This window comes from Zalophus californianus, chromosome 10, assembly GCF_009762305.2.
Source record: "Zalophus californianus isolate mZalCal1 chromosome 10, mZalCal1.pri.v2, whole genome shotgun sequence".
NCBI classification, from domain to species: domain Eukaryota; kingdom Metazoa; phylum Chordata; class Mammalia; order Carnivora; family Otariidae; genus Zalophus; species Zalophus californianus.
Window position 1 is genome coordinate 70,355,327 of NC_045604.1, and position 15,318 is coordinate 70,370,644.

General features: G+C 63.4%; 1 protein-coding gene across 2 annotated transcripts in view; it reads left to right on the forward strand.

The window, feature by feature from the left end:
* CACNA1H (calcium voltage-gated channel subunit alpha1 H) overlaps positions 1–15,318 on the forward strand; it is a 59,877-nt gene that overhangs the window by 35,265 nt on the left and 9,294 nt on the right. For both annotated transcript variants that reach the window (XM_027612986.2, XM_027612987.2), the window contains exons 4-24: positions 1–134; positions 591–688; positions 2,715–2,874; positions 3,517–3,835; positions 3,993–4,085; positions 5,152–5,944; positions 7,012–7,454; positions 8,898–9,049; positions 9,717–9,902; positions 10,503–10,620; positions 10,827–10,982; positions 11,201–11,291; positions 11,410–11,618; positions 12,779–13,189; positions 13,670–13,770; positions 13,875–13,998; positions 14,087–14,155; positions 14,259–14,443; positions 14,566–14,692; positions 14,848–14,973; positions 15,134–15,223. In XM_027612986.2, the coding sequence (XP_027468787.2) occupies positions 1–134; positions 591–688; positions 2,715–2,874; positions 3,517–3,835; positions 3,993–4,085; positions 5,152–5,944; positions 7,012–7,454; positions 8,898–9,049; positions 9,717–9,902; positions 10,503–10,620; positions 10,827–10,982; positions 11,201–11,291; positions 11,410–11,618; positions 12,779–13,189; positions 13,670–13,770; positions 13,875–13,998; positions 14,087–14,155; positions 14,259–14,443; positions 14,566–14,692; positions 14,848–14,973; positions 15,134–15,223 (4,185 nt within the window). The remainder of the gene's footprint in view (positions 135–590; positions 689–2,714; positions 2,875–3,516; positions 3,836–3,992; positions 4,086–5,151; positions 5,945–7,011; positions 7,455–8,897; positions 9,050–9,716; positions 9,903–10,502; positions 10,621–10,826; positions 10,983–11,200; positions 11,292–11,409; positions 11,619–12,778; positions 13,190–13,669; positions 13,771–13,874; positions 13,999–14,086; positions 14,156–14,258; positions 14,444–14,565; positions 14,693–14,847; positions 14,974–15,133; positions 15,224–15,318) is intronic.

Sequence of the window (15,318 nt, forward strand, 5' to 3'; positions counted from 1 at the left end):
GCCTTCGATGACTTCATCTTTGCTTTCTTCGCGGTGGAGATGATCATCAAGATGATCGCCCTGGGCCTCTTTGGGCAGAAGTGCTACCTGGGGGACACGTGGAACAGGCTGGATTTCTTCATCGTCATGGCAGGGTATGAACCCCTGGCCACCAGAGCCGGGGCTGGCCCAGGAGACCCTTGTACCCACAGTGGCATCGGTGCCTGACCAAGCCTGGCTGGGAGCCCTGCCCTGCTCGGGCCCCACTGGCTGCCCCAGGGTCTGGCCGTCCCAGGGTCCCACCAGAAAGAGGGATGGGGGCGCACTCTGCAGGGGTCCGGTGGGGCCAATGTTGGGAGGCGGCTGGGGGCTGGGGGACCAGTGCAGCCTCTGCCAGGGAACAGGACACTGCCCCACAGCAGTGGGGGTGGCAGGATGGACACAGATGGTCCGTGAGTGGTGAGGCGCCCCAGGGAGGCTCGGTGCACAGCTCCGGGACCAGGCCTCCTGGCCTCAGCTGGCAAGGTGCCCTGGAGGAAGGTGGTGCTCACCCCTGCCCCTGGGGCCCCACCCACCCCCTGAGCTTCCCTGTCCCTCTGCCGCTCCCCCAGCATGATGGAGTACTCGCTGGATGGACACAACGTGAGCCTCTCGGCCATCCGGACGGTGCGCGTACTGCGGCCCCTGCGTGCCATCAACCGTGTGCCCAGTGAGTGACCCCTCTCCTGGGACAGTCCTGCGTGTCCTGCTGGCCCTACTGAGAGCTCTCCAGGGTCCCCTGGGGCGCAGGAAGTCTACATTGTCTGCTCCTGGACTCCCCAGCCCTGGGGGAGGGCAGGCAAGCCTGCTGTTCACCACGGGCCCCTGAGGATTGGCCCCTTCTTGTCTGGAGAGGACATGGCAAACCTGGACCAGGTTGGGGTGTGACAGGCAGGCTGCATGGGGTTTGGGCTCCCCACTGTGCTGCTGGGCGAACCTTAGACTCCCCATCTGCACATTTGGGGTAACACCGGGGGCTGCACGGGCCCTGGTGGCTTCATTGTCTGGCACATGCTGGGCAAACCTCAGGCTCTAACTCTGCCAGAGGGATCTGGTGCTTCTGGGAAGCCTAGAGAAGCTTCTGGGAAGCCTAGAGAAGCTTCCAGAAAGTCACGTGGCTGCTTGTTTGGAAAGCGGCCTGTTCTCACACAGGAGGATGGTTTGGGATTTTTTCCATCTTATGGGTATTCACTGCTGTTACTTCTCCTGGGCAGGAGGGCAGTGCCGGCGGTATACCCTGTAAGAGGTGTGTACATATGTGTGCACGGGTCTGCACGTACTGCATGTCAATACCATGTGCACAGCCTTTCCAGCCGCTGGGCCAGAGTCCTGGTGTCCTCAGCACCCAGGCCTGGGCAGTCAGGGCAGGTCCCACAGCCTCCCCTAAGAAGTTACACACCCTTAGGGATAGGTACGTCCTTCCCCGGGCCTGTCTGCTCCACCAGAGGGCTGGGGTCATGGAGGTGTGCTGTGCCATCGGTCCCCTGGGCCTTTTTTCCACCTGCCCACCTGGCTCTATGCTCAGGGGTCAGATGGAGCTCAGATGCCTTGTGAGCCCGGGGAAGTTACTGAGCCTCTCTGAGCATCTATTTTCCCACTGTAACAGTCAGATGTCAGTGGTACCCAGAGAGGCTGTGTGAGGTGAGGCGATGTGTGCAGCTCCCAGCTGTGCCTGGCACCCACCACACACACGGTCTGCCCACCTGGGCCCACCTGTGAGCTCAGTAAAGTGGCAATGAGACCCATCCCCGCAGATGTGTCCTTTTCAGCCTGTGTGCACCCAGCATTGCACACCAGCAGCCTGGCCTCCTCTGGGGACACCCTACTGTCCCAAATAGGGAGCCTGCCCTGGACAGGATCGGATGCTCCTTATAATGAGTCCCAAATGGTCACACTCAGGGTTGCATCTCCCTGGGTGCCTGGGGTCCACTCTGACCCCTGGATCGTATCTGTGACCCTTTAAGCAGCTGATATCTGCCCAGGGCAAGTGCCTTCTGATCCCGTGCATCCCTCGTGAATCTTCCTCTCAGCCATTTCTGACACTTCAGTGCCGCTCCTGGCTGTGGCTCGCCCCCCGTGACCCCAGGGGCCTGTTCTGCCATGTGCCATGCCCCCCCCCTCCCCAGGGTGCTGCTCCCTGAGGCCTCGCACCTGCCCCCTCCCCACCCTCTGGCCCAGGGTGCGGTGTGCTGCCTAAGCCCTGCCCTTGCTCCTCTGGGGAAAGGAGTCATCCTTGCTGAGGTCTGGGAGGGGATATGCCCAGGTAAGTGGGGGGCACATAGGGCTTGGCTCACCCACTCTCAGATTAATTTGCATTAATCCAGTACCCAGGCACAAGGGCTTCAAAACTGCCTCTCAGAAAACCGCCACCTGCCCTGAGGGTCCCTCCCTCCAGTGCAGGGCTCTCCTCCAGTGCAATTCACACAGGGCATGGGAAGAAATTCTCCTTGTAAGACCCAAGGCTCCTAAGTGTTGGAGGCAGCCCAAAGCCTGAACTCCTGGGGGGCCCTGAGGCTGGGGCTGTTGGACTCCTTCAGGGCCTGCCAAATGTGTGGGGACTCAGTACAAGTCCCCCTTGGAGTTGCTGATACCCATGTGTGAACAGCGGGAGGGCTCAGGGCCCACCAGAGGGGCAGGAGGCTAGAAGGAGCCCCGGGAGGGCTGTGCTGTGCTGACTTCTTTCCCTGCCCCTGCAGGCATGCGGATCCTGGTCACGCTGCTGCTGGACACTCTGCCCATGCTCGGGAATGTCCTTCTGCTCTGCTTCTTTGTCTTTTTCATCTTCGGTATCGTCGGCGTACAGCTGTGGGCTGGCCTGCTTCGGAACCGCTGCTTCCTGGACAGCACCTTTGCCAGGTGAGGGGCCTAAGGGCTCTTCTGGCCTCTGTGCCCCCAGCAGGCTCCTCCCCTCCAGCCCCACCCCCTGATGTTCCACCCCTCCAGCCCCACCCCCTGATGCTCTGCCCCCAGCGGGCTCCTCCCCTCCAGCACCACCTCCTGATGTTCCCCTCCTCCAGCCCCAGGTGCTCCACCCTCAGCAGGCGCCTCCTCTTCCAGCCCCACCCCAGCAGGCTCCGCCCCCAGCAGGCTCCTCCCCTCCAAGTCCACCCCAGATGCTCCGCCCCCAGCAGGCTCCTCCCCTTCAGGTCCGCTCCAGATGCTCCGCCCTCAGCAGGCTCCTCCCCTCCAGGTCACCCCAGTTGCTCCGCCCTCAGCAGGCTCCTCCGCTCCAGCTCCACCTTTAGGGGCCCACCCTTAGAATATTCTTAACTGAGGTTCTGTTTTCTGGGTCTGTTTCTGTTTCTTTGTTTTGTTTTTATGTGTGTTTTTGTCTCTTTTTTTGCTAATTCATTTTGCCGTTTCTATTTATCTCTCTCGTTTTTGTCTCTTCCAACTCTGTATCTCACGTTCTCTGTTTCTGTGTGTCTGCATCTCTGTGTGTTTCTTTCTCTTGTCTCTGCATCCCTCTCCGGGTGTGTACCTCCTGCCTGCCTGCAGAAACAACAATCTCAGCTTCCTGCGGCCATACTACCAGACGGAGGAGGGCGAGGAGAACCCCTTCATCTGCTCCTCGCGCCGAGACAACGGCATGCAGAAGTGCTCACACATCCCCAGTCGCCGGGAGCTGCGCGTGGAGTGCACGCTGGGCTGGGAGGCTTACGGGCAGCCGCAGGCTGATGGTGCGGTCGGCGCCGCCCGCAACGCCTGCATCAACTGGAACCAGTATTACAACGTGTGCCGCTCAGGCGGTTCCAACCCCCACAACGGTGCCATCAACTTCGACAACATTGGCTATGCCTGGATCGCCATCTTCCAGGTGGGTCCCGGCTCTCCAGCTGAGGGCCTGGGCCTCAGTTTCCCCATCAGCGGGGGTGGGAGGGCACTGCATGGGCAGGGCCACGGGGGGACGCAGGCGAGGAGGCCCCTGCCGCCCTCCCAGGGCCCTCCGTGTGTGCAGCCGCCTGCCCCCCCAGGTGATCACGCTGGAGGGCTGGGTGGACATAATGTACTACGTCATGGATGCTCATTCCTTCTACAACTTCATCTACTTCATTTTGCTCATCATTGTGAGTGCGGGCGTTGGGGCGAGTCCCAGGGGCTGGGTGGGGTGTTCACGGCCACCAGTGTCTGTGGGTGGAGGTGCTCTGACAGCGGGAGAGCCGGCCACGGACCCCAAAAGTCCCCTGTCGGTGGGCGTTGTCATGGCCCCGACACCATGCCCTCCCAGCCTCCACTGACTCTCAGGGTTGCTGCGCCGGCAGAGCTGCAGGGTGGGGCAGCAGAGAGCCAGGGCTGCCCACGGGGTGGCAAGGGACTTCTGCCTGGCCCCCAACGGGAGGTAGTTGGGGGGGAAGCCCACCTCCAAAAGGCCTCAGGCAGCACCCCAGGCCCTTCCACGGCCAGGTTCTGTTTGGAGGCTGCAGAAGACGCAGGACCATGTCTTGGGGTCCCAGCCCTCCCCACTGTTCATGGGCCTGCAGACACAGCCCTGCACAGGACAGATCACTTCAAAGGCATGGGTCTCTGCAGTGTAGGTTCCTTCGCCACGCATGGCCCTCCACAGTGTACATGGGCCTCCAGACATGGAGGTGTCACAGCCAGGGTCTGTGAGGACCCCACTGTGAACAGAGACAGGTATCCTGCCGTCTTGTTTCTGACCACGACCACGAGCAGAGTGTTGGAGGGTGACCCTGCACGGAAGAAGTGAAGCCAAGGGGCTTGGGAAGGTCTGCCCTGGGGGGAGGGGGCGAGCCGTACAGATGATGGGAAGAAGGGTCTCCCGGCCACCCCCGCCCTGTGTGTCCCCCACTGTTCACATGTGGGCTGTCCAGATGAGCAAGCAACACTTACTTCGAGCTCCCATGGCAGGTGCTGACATTTGGCTTCACACCAGCAGGGACCCCACCATCCTGGGGCACCTGCCCCTGGCCCTGAGAACAGGCAGCGTGCAGTAGGGCTCAGTGTTCCCTCTGAGAGTTGGTCACTGCCGTGTTAGAAGCAGCCCTGCCCCCACTGCCCACCCCGCCTGCCCCTGACACCCTGCGACCCTCTTCCCCAGCTCCCTGGGTTAGCAGCCCTGCGAGTGAGTCGCGGCTGGGCCACAGGAGGCTCACCGCTGCCCGCCTGCTGCAGGTGGGCTCCTTCTTCATGATCAACCTGTGCCTGGTGGTGATCGCCACGCAGTTCTCGGAGACCAAGCAGCGGGAGAACCAGCTCATGCGGGAGCAGCGCGCACGGTACCTGTCCAACGACAGCACACTGGCTAGCTTCTCGGAGCCGGGCAGCTGCTACGAGGAGTTGCTCAAATACGTGGGGCACATCTGCCGCAAGGTCAAGAGGCGCACACTGCGCCTCTGTGCTCGCTGGCAGAGCCGCTGGTGCAAGAAGGTGGACCCCAGCAGCGCCCCGCACTGCCAGGGCCCCGGGCGCAGGCCAAGGCGGGCAGGGAGGCACACAGCCTCTGTGCACCACCTGGTCTACCACCACCATCACCACCACCACCACCACTACCACTTCAGCCATGGCAGCCCACGCCGGCCCAGCCCTGAGCCTAGCCCTGGGGACACCAGGCTGGTGCCAGCCAGGGCCTTGCCCTCGCCGCCCTCGTCAGGCCGTGGGCCCCCTGATGCTGAGTCGGTGCACAGTGTGTACCACGCAGACTGCCACGTGGAGGGGCCACAAGAGAGGGCCCGAGTGGCACACACCACGGCCACGGCAGCCGTCAGCCTCAAGGTGGCCACGGGGCTGGGTGCCATGAACTACCCCACCATCCTGCCCTCATCCGTAGGAGGTGGCAAAGGTGGTACCGGCCCCGGGCCCAAGGGGAAGCGGGTCAGCGGGCCTCCAGGCACCGGAGAGCACAGCCCCCTGAGCTTGAGGGGCACTGACCCCTATGAGAAGATCCAGCATTTGGTCGGGGAACATGGTAAGGACCCACCCCCCCACCCGTGGAGAGGAGGTGGGACTTGGGCTGGGTGAGCCGTGAGGAAACGGGACTCTTGGGATGTCTTTGCCGCTCATGTGCTCTCCAGGGAGGACCTGAGTACCTCAATGAGCCCACTTTTTTCCTTTCTCCTTCTGAGCCCTGTAAGAAGGGAGTTGAGGGGGCCCGGGCATCTTGGACTCTGACATCGCTGGCCCGGAGAGAGGGCACCGGGTCTCCTTACACCCTACAGCCAGCCCCAAGCAGCCCCAATGTGAGCGAGACACAGCCTTTGCCAACGAGGGTAGGAGAATTCCAAGACAGACAAACCCCGTTAGAGCCTTTGTTTGGCCTGTGTCTCGTTGCCCCACCTGGCCCCAGGAGAGACCACACGCCCATGTCTGTGGCTGGCCCCCTTTCTAGGTGGGGATGCTGGGACACAGGGTGCAGAATGTAAAACGGGTCACAGAGCCCCCGAGGGTTTGGGAAGGGGCCAGGGTGTGCCTCGATATATTCATGGTCCCCCCCACCTGGGGTTCAGCTGCACCCCCCTCAGACGGGCAATCGGAGGGATGCTAGGTCCCATCAGACCTTGAGGCCTTCCCGGGTGGTGTGTGCAGGGGCACAGGCCACGGTTCATCTGGAGCAGGCAGGGGTGTGTGGTCGGCCCGCCGTGGCCCGTGTGCTTCCAGCCCAGCCTGCTCCATAGGGCTCGGGAGCTGTGGCGCGTTGGGGCCATGGCATGGCGTTGGCGTGAGACACACCTCTGGTTCCAGAGACTCCGCACCAGAAAACTGTGTATGGTGGCTCCTGGGTAGTTTTTGCGTCTCTCTGATATCAGAGCTGCAATGGTTCAGACATGTTGGGTCGGGTAGAGCGGTGAAGTTAATTACACCTGTCGAACGTGGGTACGAGAAAAGGGCTCGCGTCCTGTTTCTATGGATGGCGCGGATGGTGCGGCTGCAGGCAGATTAAGCGTCTCTGCCACGGGTGCACACACGTGCACCACTTACCCCACGGAAGCCTCACTTGGCTGTGGCCTGACCCTGCCTGTGCCCTTCTCCCTGCAGGACTGGGCCGGGCACCCAGCCGCCTGTCGGGCCTGAGCGTGCCCTGCCCCCTGCCCAGCCCCCAGGCGGGCACGCTGACCTGCGAGCTGAAGCACTGTCCATATTGCACCAGTGCCCTGGACGACCCTGACTTCGAGCTCAGCGACTCTGAGAGCGGAGGCTCAGAAGGCAACGCGGTGTATGAGTTCACACAGGATGTGCGGCACGGTGACCACCGCGACCCCATGCAGTCCCCCCCGGCGGCGGACATACCAGGCCGGAGCAGTGCGCGGCCACGGGCGCAGCATCGGGTGGCCCCGGGCAAGCAGGGCGGGCTTGGCCACGTCTGGGCCACCTTCAGTGGCAAGCTGTGCCGAATCGTGGACAGCAAGTACTTTAACCGCGGCATCATGGTGGCCATCCTCACCAACACTCTGAGCATGGGCGTCGAGTACCACGAGCAGGTGAGGGTAGGGGTGGGTCGGGATGGTCCTCGTGATCCTGGGGAGCACGTCCTCCTGTGGGACCCTGTGGATGGGCTCACAGGGGTCGGGGGCCAGGGACGGGTTGGAGCTGGGTGTGGTCTGCCATAGGAGGTTTTTGTCTGTTGCTCGACAGATGCTCACGGCTCCTTCGTGGGCTGGGTCTCTGTCAAGTAGTGAACACAGACACACACGGTGTGGTTCCCATGTGCAGGTTCTTCCCCACCTAGGGTCCGAGGAGGCCACACAGACCTAGAGGCACCAGGGGCTAAGGACATTCCACCCAGTGGTGCTTCTGAGGATGGGAAGCCCCCGGCTTAGCTCTCATAGAGGGGCTCCCCTTACAAGAGCCAAGACCACTGGCCATGCCCACTGTGGTGCTCCTTGGCAGTTACAAAAGGCCAGAGTGTGGAGTGGCCCCCAGGAGGATGTGGGGGGGGTCATGTCTGGCCTCCCTGCAGCCGTGGAAGCTGTTGACGGTGCATGCTGGCCCTCCTCAACCCCTGCCCTGGACCAGGGCCCAGCAGGGAGGGCAGCAGCCAGATTCAGCAGAGAGAGGGGGTCTTCTGGGGATCAGGCTGGGTCACCTTTGGTGACCAAATGGGGGTTCCTTGTGTCCCACTCTTGGATTTTTCCGGCCACTTAAACGATTTTTTTCATTCTGGAACAATCTGGGGAAAATTCAAGCAGTGGTAAACTTCACTAGGCTTTGTGTGGGGAGGCTCTTTTTTTGGGGGGCAGCCGAGGCAGGGACATCAGGAGGCTTTGGGGAGTCCTCGGTAAGGAAGAGCCTGTGCACGTATACACAATGTGTGCACGTGCACGCATCCATGTGTATTCTGTCACGTACATGTGTGTATGTGCAAGGATTGCTGGTGCAGACACGTGTGCTGGTATGCGTGCACACGGACAGGCGCACACGTGTGTGCACACAGCAAGTCACATGTTGGTAAATGCTCAGGCGTGCACACATGCATGGGAATATCTACATTAGTGTGGTGTGTACATGCACACACGTGCAGACACACAGGTGAGTCAGCAATGCCTCAGTAAGAAAGGCTCCTGGAGCGTGTACCAACAGGAAGGGGCATGTGAGGCCAGCAGGGACCAGGGCAGTGGATCAGAGGCAGCACCCGTGCCGTCTGTACCCTGGGCTCCCCCATGCCCACCCTGGAACCCGGGAGCAAGTGCTCCCGGCCCAGTTCCTATGGCCCGCACTTGCTCTGGTGCTCAGCCACGCCACTGGGCAAGTCCGGCAGGACCCAGGGAGCCAGGACAGCCGGGGTGGGCGCGCTGGGTGGGCAGCGGTCCAGGCAGCATCCAGTTAGTTTGCTTCTGAGCGGCCGCTTCCATGGAGCCTTAACTGCTCCTGGATTCCTGGGAGCAGTGAGCCTCGTCCACTGATGGCCTCCCTGCTACCCACAGCCCGATGAGCTGACCAGTGCCCTGGAGATCAGCAACATCGTATTCACCAGCATGTTCGCCCTGGAGATGCTGCTGAAGCTGCTGGCTTGCGGCCCGCTGGGCTACATCCGGAACCCCTACAACATCTTTGACGGCATCATTGTGGTCATCAGGTGGTCCCCCATCTCCCGCCTGGGCCTCAGGGGCCCGGGAAGCTCCAGGGTCAGGCGAACACCCCCCCAGGGGGCTGAGCCCCAGTCAGAGACAGGCTATCACGGGTGGAGTCCCCTCCCTGGGGCCAGGTTCCTCCCCACTGCCACTTACACGTGGTCCGCTGCGTCTCAGATGTTTCGAGAACATAGGGGAGCTGTTCCCTGCAGGAACAGAGTAGGCGCTGAGCCACCCAGCTGGAGGTCATGTAGATCTCAGCCCCTGCGAGGCAGGCAAGCTCGCCTGTGGGGCATCTGCTGCAGCCAAATCAACACAACGGAGTGAGAGAATCTGGGGTAACTGTCCCCCAGGAGGAAGCAGGGCCCTTGGAGTGCAGGGGTTCCCCCAGCAGGGAGGGGGCTAGGCACAGGATGGGGAAGTCCAGAGCGTGAATTCCGGCAGCTTCAGGGGGTCGGCAGCCACCAGGGACGGCAGTTAACTAGCGGGCTTTGGTGACACCGCCACAGTCTCTCAGCCCCCTGGGTGCCTGGACACAGCTGCACCTCTTCTCAGCCACGGGGTCAAGGCGGGCCGCCATGGCTCCAGCCGGCATCCTTGCTTTGGGAAGGGGATGCGCAGGGACCTGTGGCCGGAGGACAGACCCCTGCTGACCCCCACCCTGGCCCGCAGCATCTGGGAGATTATCGGGCAGGCTGACGGCGGCTTGTCGGTGTTGCGGACCTTCCGGCTGCTGCGTGTGCTGAAGCTGGTGCGCTTCATGCCTGCGCTGCGGCGTCAGCTGGTGGTGCTCATGAAGACCATGGACAATGTGGCAACCTTCTGCATGCTGCTCATGCTCTTCATCTTCATCTTCAGGTGGGCTGCCCTGCCGAGAGGGGCGGACCCCCCTCCCCACGGCACTGCCCCATGCTCTTGGGGCTGGGTGCTAGGGGGCAGGAGCCCCCAAGTGTCTACAGAGGCTCCGTCATGGACGGATGGCTCCGTGCAGTTGTCACTGGCTGGCACCCTCTGTGTGCTCACAGCTGAATGGGGGGACGGGACAGGCCCCCAGATGAATGGGTCGGGGACTGCCCCAAAGAGAGCAGAGAAGGGGCGAGGGCAGCCAGGCCCAAGTCCATAGCCCTCAGCTGGTATGTGCTGAGTGCCTGCTGTTGGCCAGCCTGGCCTGGGGTCAAGGCCCAAGGATGGGCTGGGGCAGAGAACGGCCCAGGAGGCGGAGTGAGACCGGCATCCCGGGTCCCTCCTACCCCAGCCTGTTTCCCCACTGACCATTTGGAAACAGCTGGGCCCTGGGCACCAAGAGGAAGGCCCTGTAAACCGGAAGGCTGGGGCCAGGCCAGTGGGGAAGGCATGGCAGAGCAGTCCCTGGGTGTGGAGGTGACTATGTGGCATTTCGCCTGCTGTCTGCCTCCCTGTACCCCTCCCCGAAATCACACACCCCTGCTCTGCCCTCAGCATCCTGGGCATGCACCTCTTTGGCTGCAAGTTCAGCCTGACGACAGACACCGGAGACACGGTCCCTGACAGGAAGAACTTTGACTCCCTGCTGTGGGCCATTGTCACTGTGTTCCAGGTAAAGCCTGGGCGGGCATCCCTGATGGGAATGGGGGTCCCCAGGAGAACCAACATCCTGCTCCACGCAGCCGCCGAGTGTGTGCCTTGACCTTTGTGAGGCCGGCATGGGGGGATGCCCTGCAGAACCCCTGCCACCCTCGGGCTTGCCGGCGCCCCCTCTCCCCTGGTCTGGGGCTCTCCCTGCCTCACGGCCCCTCCCCCCAGATCCTCACCCAGGAAGACTGGAACGTCGTCCTCTACAATGGCATGGCTTCCACCTCCTCCTGGGCTGCTCTCTACTTCGTGGCGCTGATGACCTTCGGCAACTACGTGCTCTTCAACCTGCTGGTGGCCATCCTGGTGGAGGGCTTCCAGGCAGAGGTGAGGGGTGGGAGTCCCGCCCAGACTGCCACAGGGAGGGTGGGTTCCTCCATCCTGCAGCCACCACACCTGGCCCTGGCGGTCACTTCGGGGCCCAGCCCTCCTGGCCACGCCTGCCTCCAGGCTGGCCCAGCCATCCCTGGGGACTCCACCCGTGGGTGCTGGGTACGGATGGCTCCCACCTGAGGGAGCTGTGCCTCCCGCTCTGCGGGGCGCAGGGGGACGCCAACAGATCCGACATGGATGAAGACAAGACATCCACCCATTTGGAGGAGGATTTTGACAAGTTCCGGGATCTCCGGGCCACGGGTGAGCGTGTGGGCATTGGGGCTGGTGGTGGCGCTGGGACTCCCGTGGGCAGGCTCTGGGCCGGCGGAGTCCCTTCCTGGAAGCCGTGCAGGTACCAGCCTCCCCCTTCTCACTCCAGAGATGAAGATGTATTCACTGGCCGTGACCCCCAACGGGCACCTGGAGGGCCGCGGCAGCCTGCCCCCTCCCCTCATCATGCGCACGGCAGCCACGCCCATGCCCACCCCCAAGAGCTCCCCACACCTGGACCCGGTCCCCGGCCTCCTGGACTCACGGCGTGGCAGCAGCAGCTCTGTGGACCCGCAGCTGGGCGACCAGAAGTCGCTGGTAGGGACCCTTCCTTGCCCCGCCCTCAGGGCACCCCACTCGCCCGGTCCTCGTGGCCTCTCCCACGGATGAGTGTGGGTCCTGCATGCCCTCCAAGTCACACTGCACAAATCCCTGTCCCCGAGTGGAGGAGGCTGGCACTCTGTTTTTCTATAAATGGAGCCAGGAGCCACCGCTCTTGCGGGAGGAGCGTAAGCAGAGCAGATATGGGAACGCGTGGCGCCCCTTTCCAGCAGAACGCCAGGCAGGGAGTTTCTCTTCCAAATGGGAATAAAAGATAAAAGCTGGCAGAGCACAGAGCGTACATCAAAGGAGCAAGGAAAGGGACGGTGGAAAGGCGGCCCGTGACAGAAGCCGGCAGGCATCCCACAGAGCCAGCGCCACAGGGCTTTCCGCGCGGACCCAGGAGATGCCGCCCCAGCACACGGCCCACCGCAGCTTCTAAGGCGGGGAGGGTGGGCCAGCGGGCGGGGGGGATCTCACTGCCCAGGGGAAGCTGGGGGTGGGGGGTGTGGACACGGAGACAGGATGTTGCATGTCTGTAACGGAGAAGCCGCCGGGCTGAGCAGCATAGATGCATCCAGCCCGGCTGCTGGGGATCGAGGTGGGGGACAGGCGGTGTAGCGGTGGGAAGCCCAGCTCATGCTGGCCCCAGGAGGGCAAGTGAGTGAGGGCAGGAAGGATGAGACAGCAGCGGTCAATCCCTGTCTCTCCTGAGACAGCAGCTCAGTTTGTCTTTACAAGTCCCAGGCGCTGCCAGTTAGCAGATTTGGGCCCCTGCACCCCAGCCACTGGGGCGGTGTCTGAGGGCGCCTGGCCCGAGGCTGGTCCCAGGCTCGTGGATAAGCACCTGCACCGGCCCTCCAGCCCATGACGGCTGCAGGTGGCCAGCCGCAGCCTGGCTCGGCCCTCGGACACTTGCTGCCTGCGTCTCTAACTCACTGGGGATGGGCTTTGGGCTGCAGGTGTGCCATGGAAATGTGTCACTGGCTGCTCACTGCTAGGGTCATCTGCGCAGTAAAGGAGGTGACTCCTGTGCAGGTGCCACCCATAGTGTTAATAGTAATGCCACTGGTCAGGAGAGGCCCCTGTGGCCAGGGCCCGGGATGTGTGGGGGGATTTGGAGGGCTGTCACTGCTCACTCCTCACCCCCCACACAGTCCAGCCTCCGAAGCTCGCCCTGTGCCCACTGGGGCCCCAACAGTGCCCGGAGCAGCCGGCGCTCGAGCTGGAACAGCCTGGGCCGCGCACCCAGCCTCAAGCGGCGGAGCCAGTGCGGGGAGCGTGAGTCTCTGCTGTCCGGGGAGGGCAAGGGTAGCACGGACGAGGAGGCGGAGGACAGCAGGCCCGGGGCAGAGGCCTCTCCGGGGACACACCCCGTCCCGCTGCGGCACACCGAGTCCCTGGACCACCGCAGCACCCTGGACCTGCAGCCCCCACGGCCGGCCACACTGCTGCCCACCAAGTTCCACGACTGTAACGGGCAGGTGCTGGCCCTGCCCAGTGAGTTCTTCCTGCGCATCGACAGCCACAAGGAGGATCTGGCCGAGTTTGATGATGACATGGAGGATGTGAGTGGAGGAGGCCCATCCCTATGCCTCCTTCCTGTCATGGACTCTCCGCAAAGCAAACCAGAGGCAGGGACTGGGGACATGCCCTACGTGGGGTCTCATGTACCCCAGGTCAGGGGCGGGGGAGCAGGACAGGCTGAGCGGCACTTGATACAGGCCACGTGGCCTTAGCTCATCCACGGGGAGCTCTGGAGCAGATTCACCCCAGGGTGGACCCAGCCTCCCGCCCAAGGGAGCTCCCCAGATGCAGAGGAGGGCAGGGCAGGGCTCCCTCAGAGAGGCACTGCCCTTGCCCAGGGCAGCTCTGCAGGATGGGGGTCGGCTTGGGCGGTGGGGGGTTCTTCACGGATCCCCCATGTGGGTCTTTCTCAGTGCCCGGGTGGGGAGGATGAGGCTGGGACAGCAGGGACCCCAGAGGCAGCCGGATGGTGGCCGGCCTGGCCCGGAGGGGCCCTAAGGACCTGCACCCCTCTCCCCTAGAGTTGTTGCCTGCGCCTGCACAAGGTACTGGAACCCTACAAGCCCGCGTGGTGTCACAGCCGCGAACCCTGGGCCCTGTACCTCTTCTCTCCGCAGAACAGGTGAGGGGCCCAGCGGGTGGGGGCGGGCCTGCATGGAGCCGACTCCGCCCCCTGGGTCAGTGTCCCTGGCCCCCGCATCTCACTCGCCCCGCCCCACCGTCCAGGTTCCGGGTCTCCTGCCAGAAGATCATCGCTCACAAGATGTTCGATCATGTGGTCCTGGTCTTCATTTTCCTCAACTGCGTCACCATCGCCCTAGAGAGGCCCGACATCGACCCAGGCAGCACCGTGAGGCGCCCTTGCTGCCCTGGGGCGTGGGGGTTAGGGCGGGGCCGAGGGGGCACGGCCAGCCCCGCCCACCGCTCTGTGCTTGCAGGAGCGCGTCTTCCTCAGCGTTTCCAACTACATCTTCACAGCGATCTTTGTGGCCGAGATGATGGTGAAGGTACCGGCCTGCCCGGGAGGAACCCCCATCCAGCCCCCACCTTCTGTGCTCGTTCCCCCCACCCCCCACCACACCTGGGCTCCCCCTCCTCTGCGCCTCCCAGGTGGTGGCCCTGGGCCTGGTCTCCGGCGAGCACGCCTACCTGCAGAGCAGCTGGAATGTGCTGGACGGGCTGCTGGTCCTGGTGTCCCTGGTCGACATCGTCGTAGCCATGGCCTCAGCCGGTGGCGCCAAGATCCTGGGCATCCTGCGCGTGCTGCGTCTGCTACGGACACTGCGGCCCCTGAGGTGGGTGGGGCGGGGGCGTGCGAGGCGGGGCTGCGATTCTGGGAGGTGGGGGGGTATGTATGCCCCCCGCCCTGGGAGGGCTGGGGGCTGCGATCAGGGACGGGCCTCTGCTCTGCGTCCAGGGTCATCAGTCGTGCTCCGGGCCTCAAGTTGGTGGTGGAGACTCTGATATCGTCACTCAGGCCCATCGGGAACATCGTGCTCATCTGCTGCGCCTTCTTCATCATCTTCGGCATCCTGGGGGTGCAGGTGCGCGTCCCGCTTGCCCACGGGTGGCCCGGCCGTGGCCCTGTGGTCTGTGGTCCGCAGCAGCCTGGCAGCCCAGAGACGGTCGTGTGGGGGCAGGTCTGGTGGGCCGGGGGCACAGGACCTGGCCCGCGGGGTGACCTCCGCACCCTGGTCAGCTCTTCAAAGGGAAGTTTTATTACTGCGAAGGCGCTGACACCAGGAACATCTCCACCAAGGCCGAGTGCCGGGCCGCCCACTACCGCTGGGTGCGGCGCAAGTACAACTTCGACAACCTGGGCCAGGTGGGCGGGGCCGGGGGTGGAGGCGGGCGGGTGGGGAAGGGGCGCGTGTGGCTCCTCCTCTGGGAAACCGGAACCACGGTCATCAGCGGGGTGGTGTGGTCCCTCTGCGTCTCTGGGTGGAGGCAGAGCTGCGGTGACCAGCCTTATTCTGACCCCACAGGCGCTGATGTCCCTGTTTGTGCTGTCCTCCAAGGATGGCTGGGTGAACATCATGTACGACGGGCTGGACGCCGTGGGCATAGATCAGCAGGTACAGAGGGTGGTGGGGACCCACTGGTCCCTGTCTTCTGGGACATGCCAAGGAACCTTTCCTCAAGAGGCTTGTTTGCAGCCTCAGAATTTCCA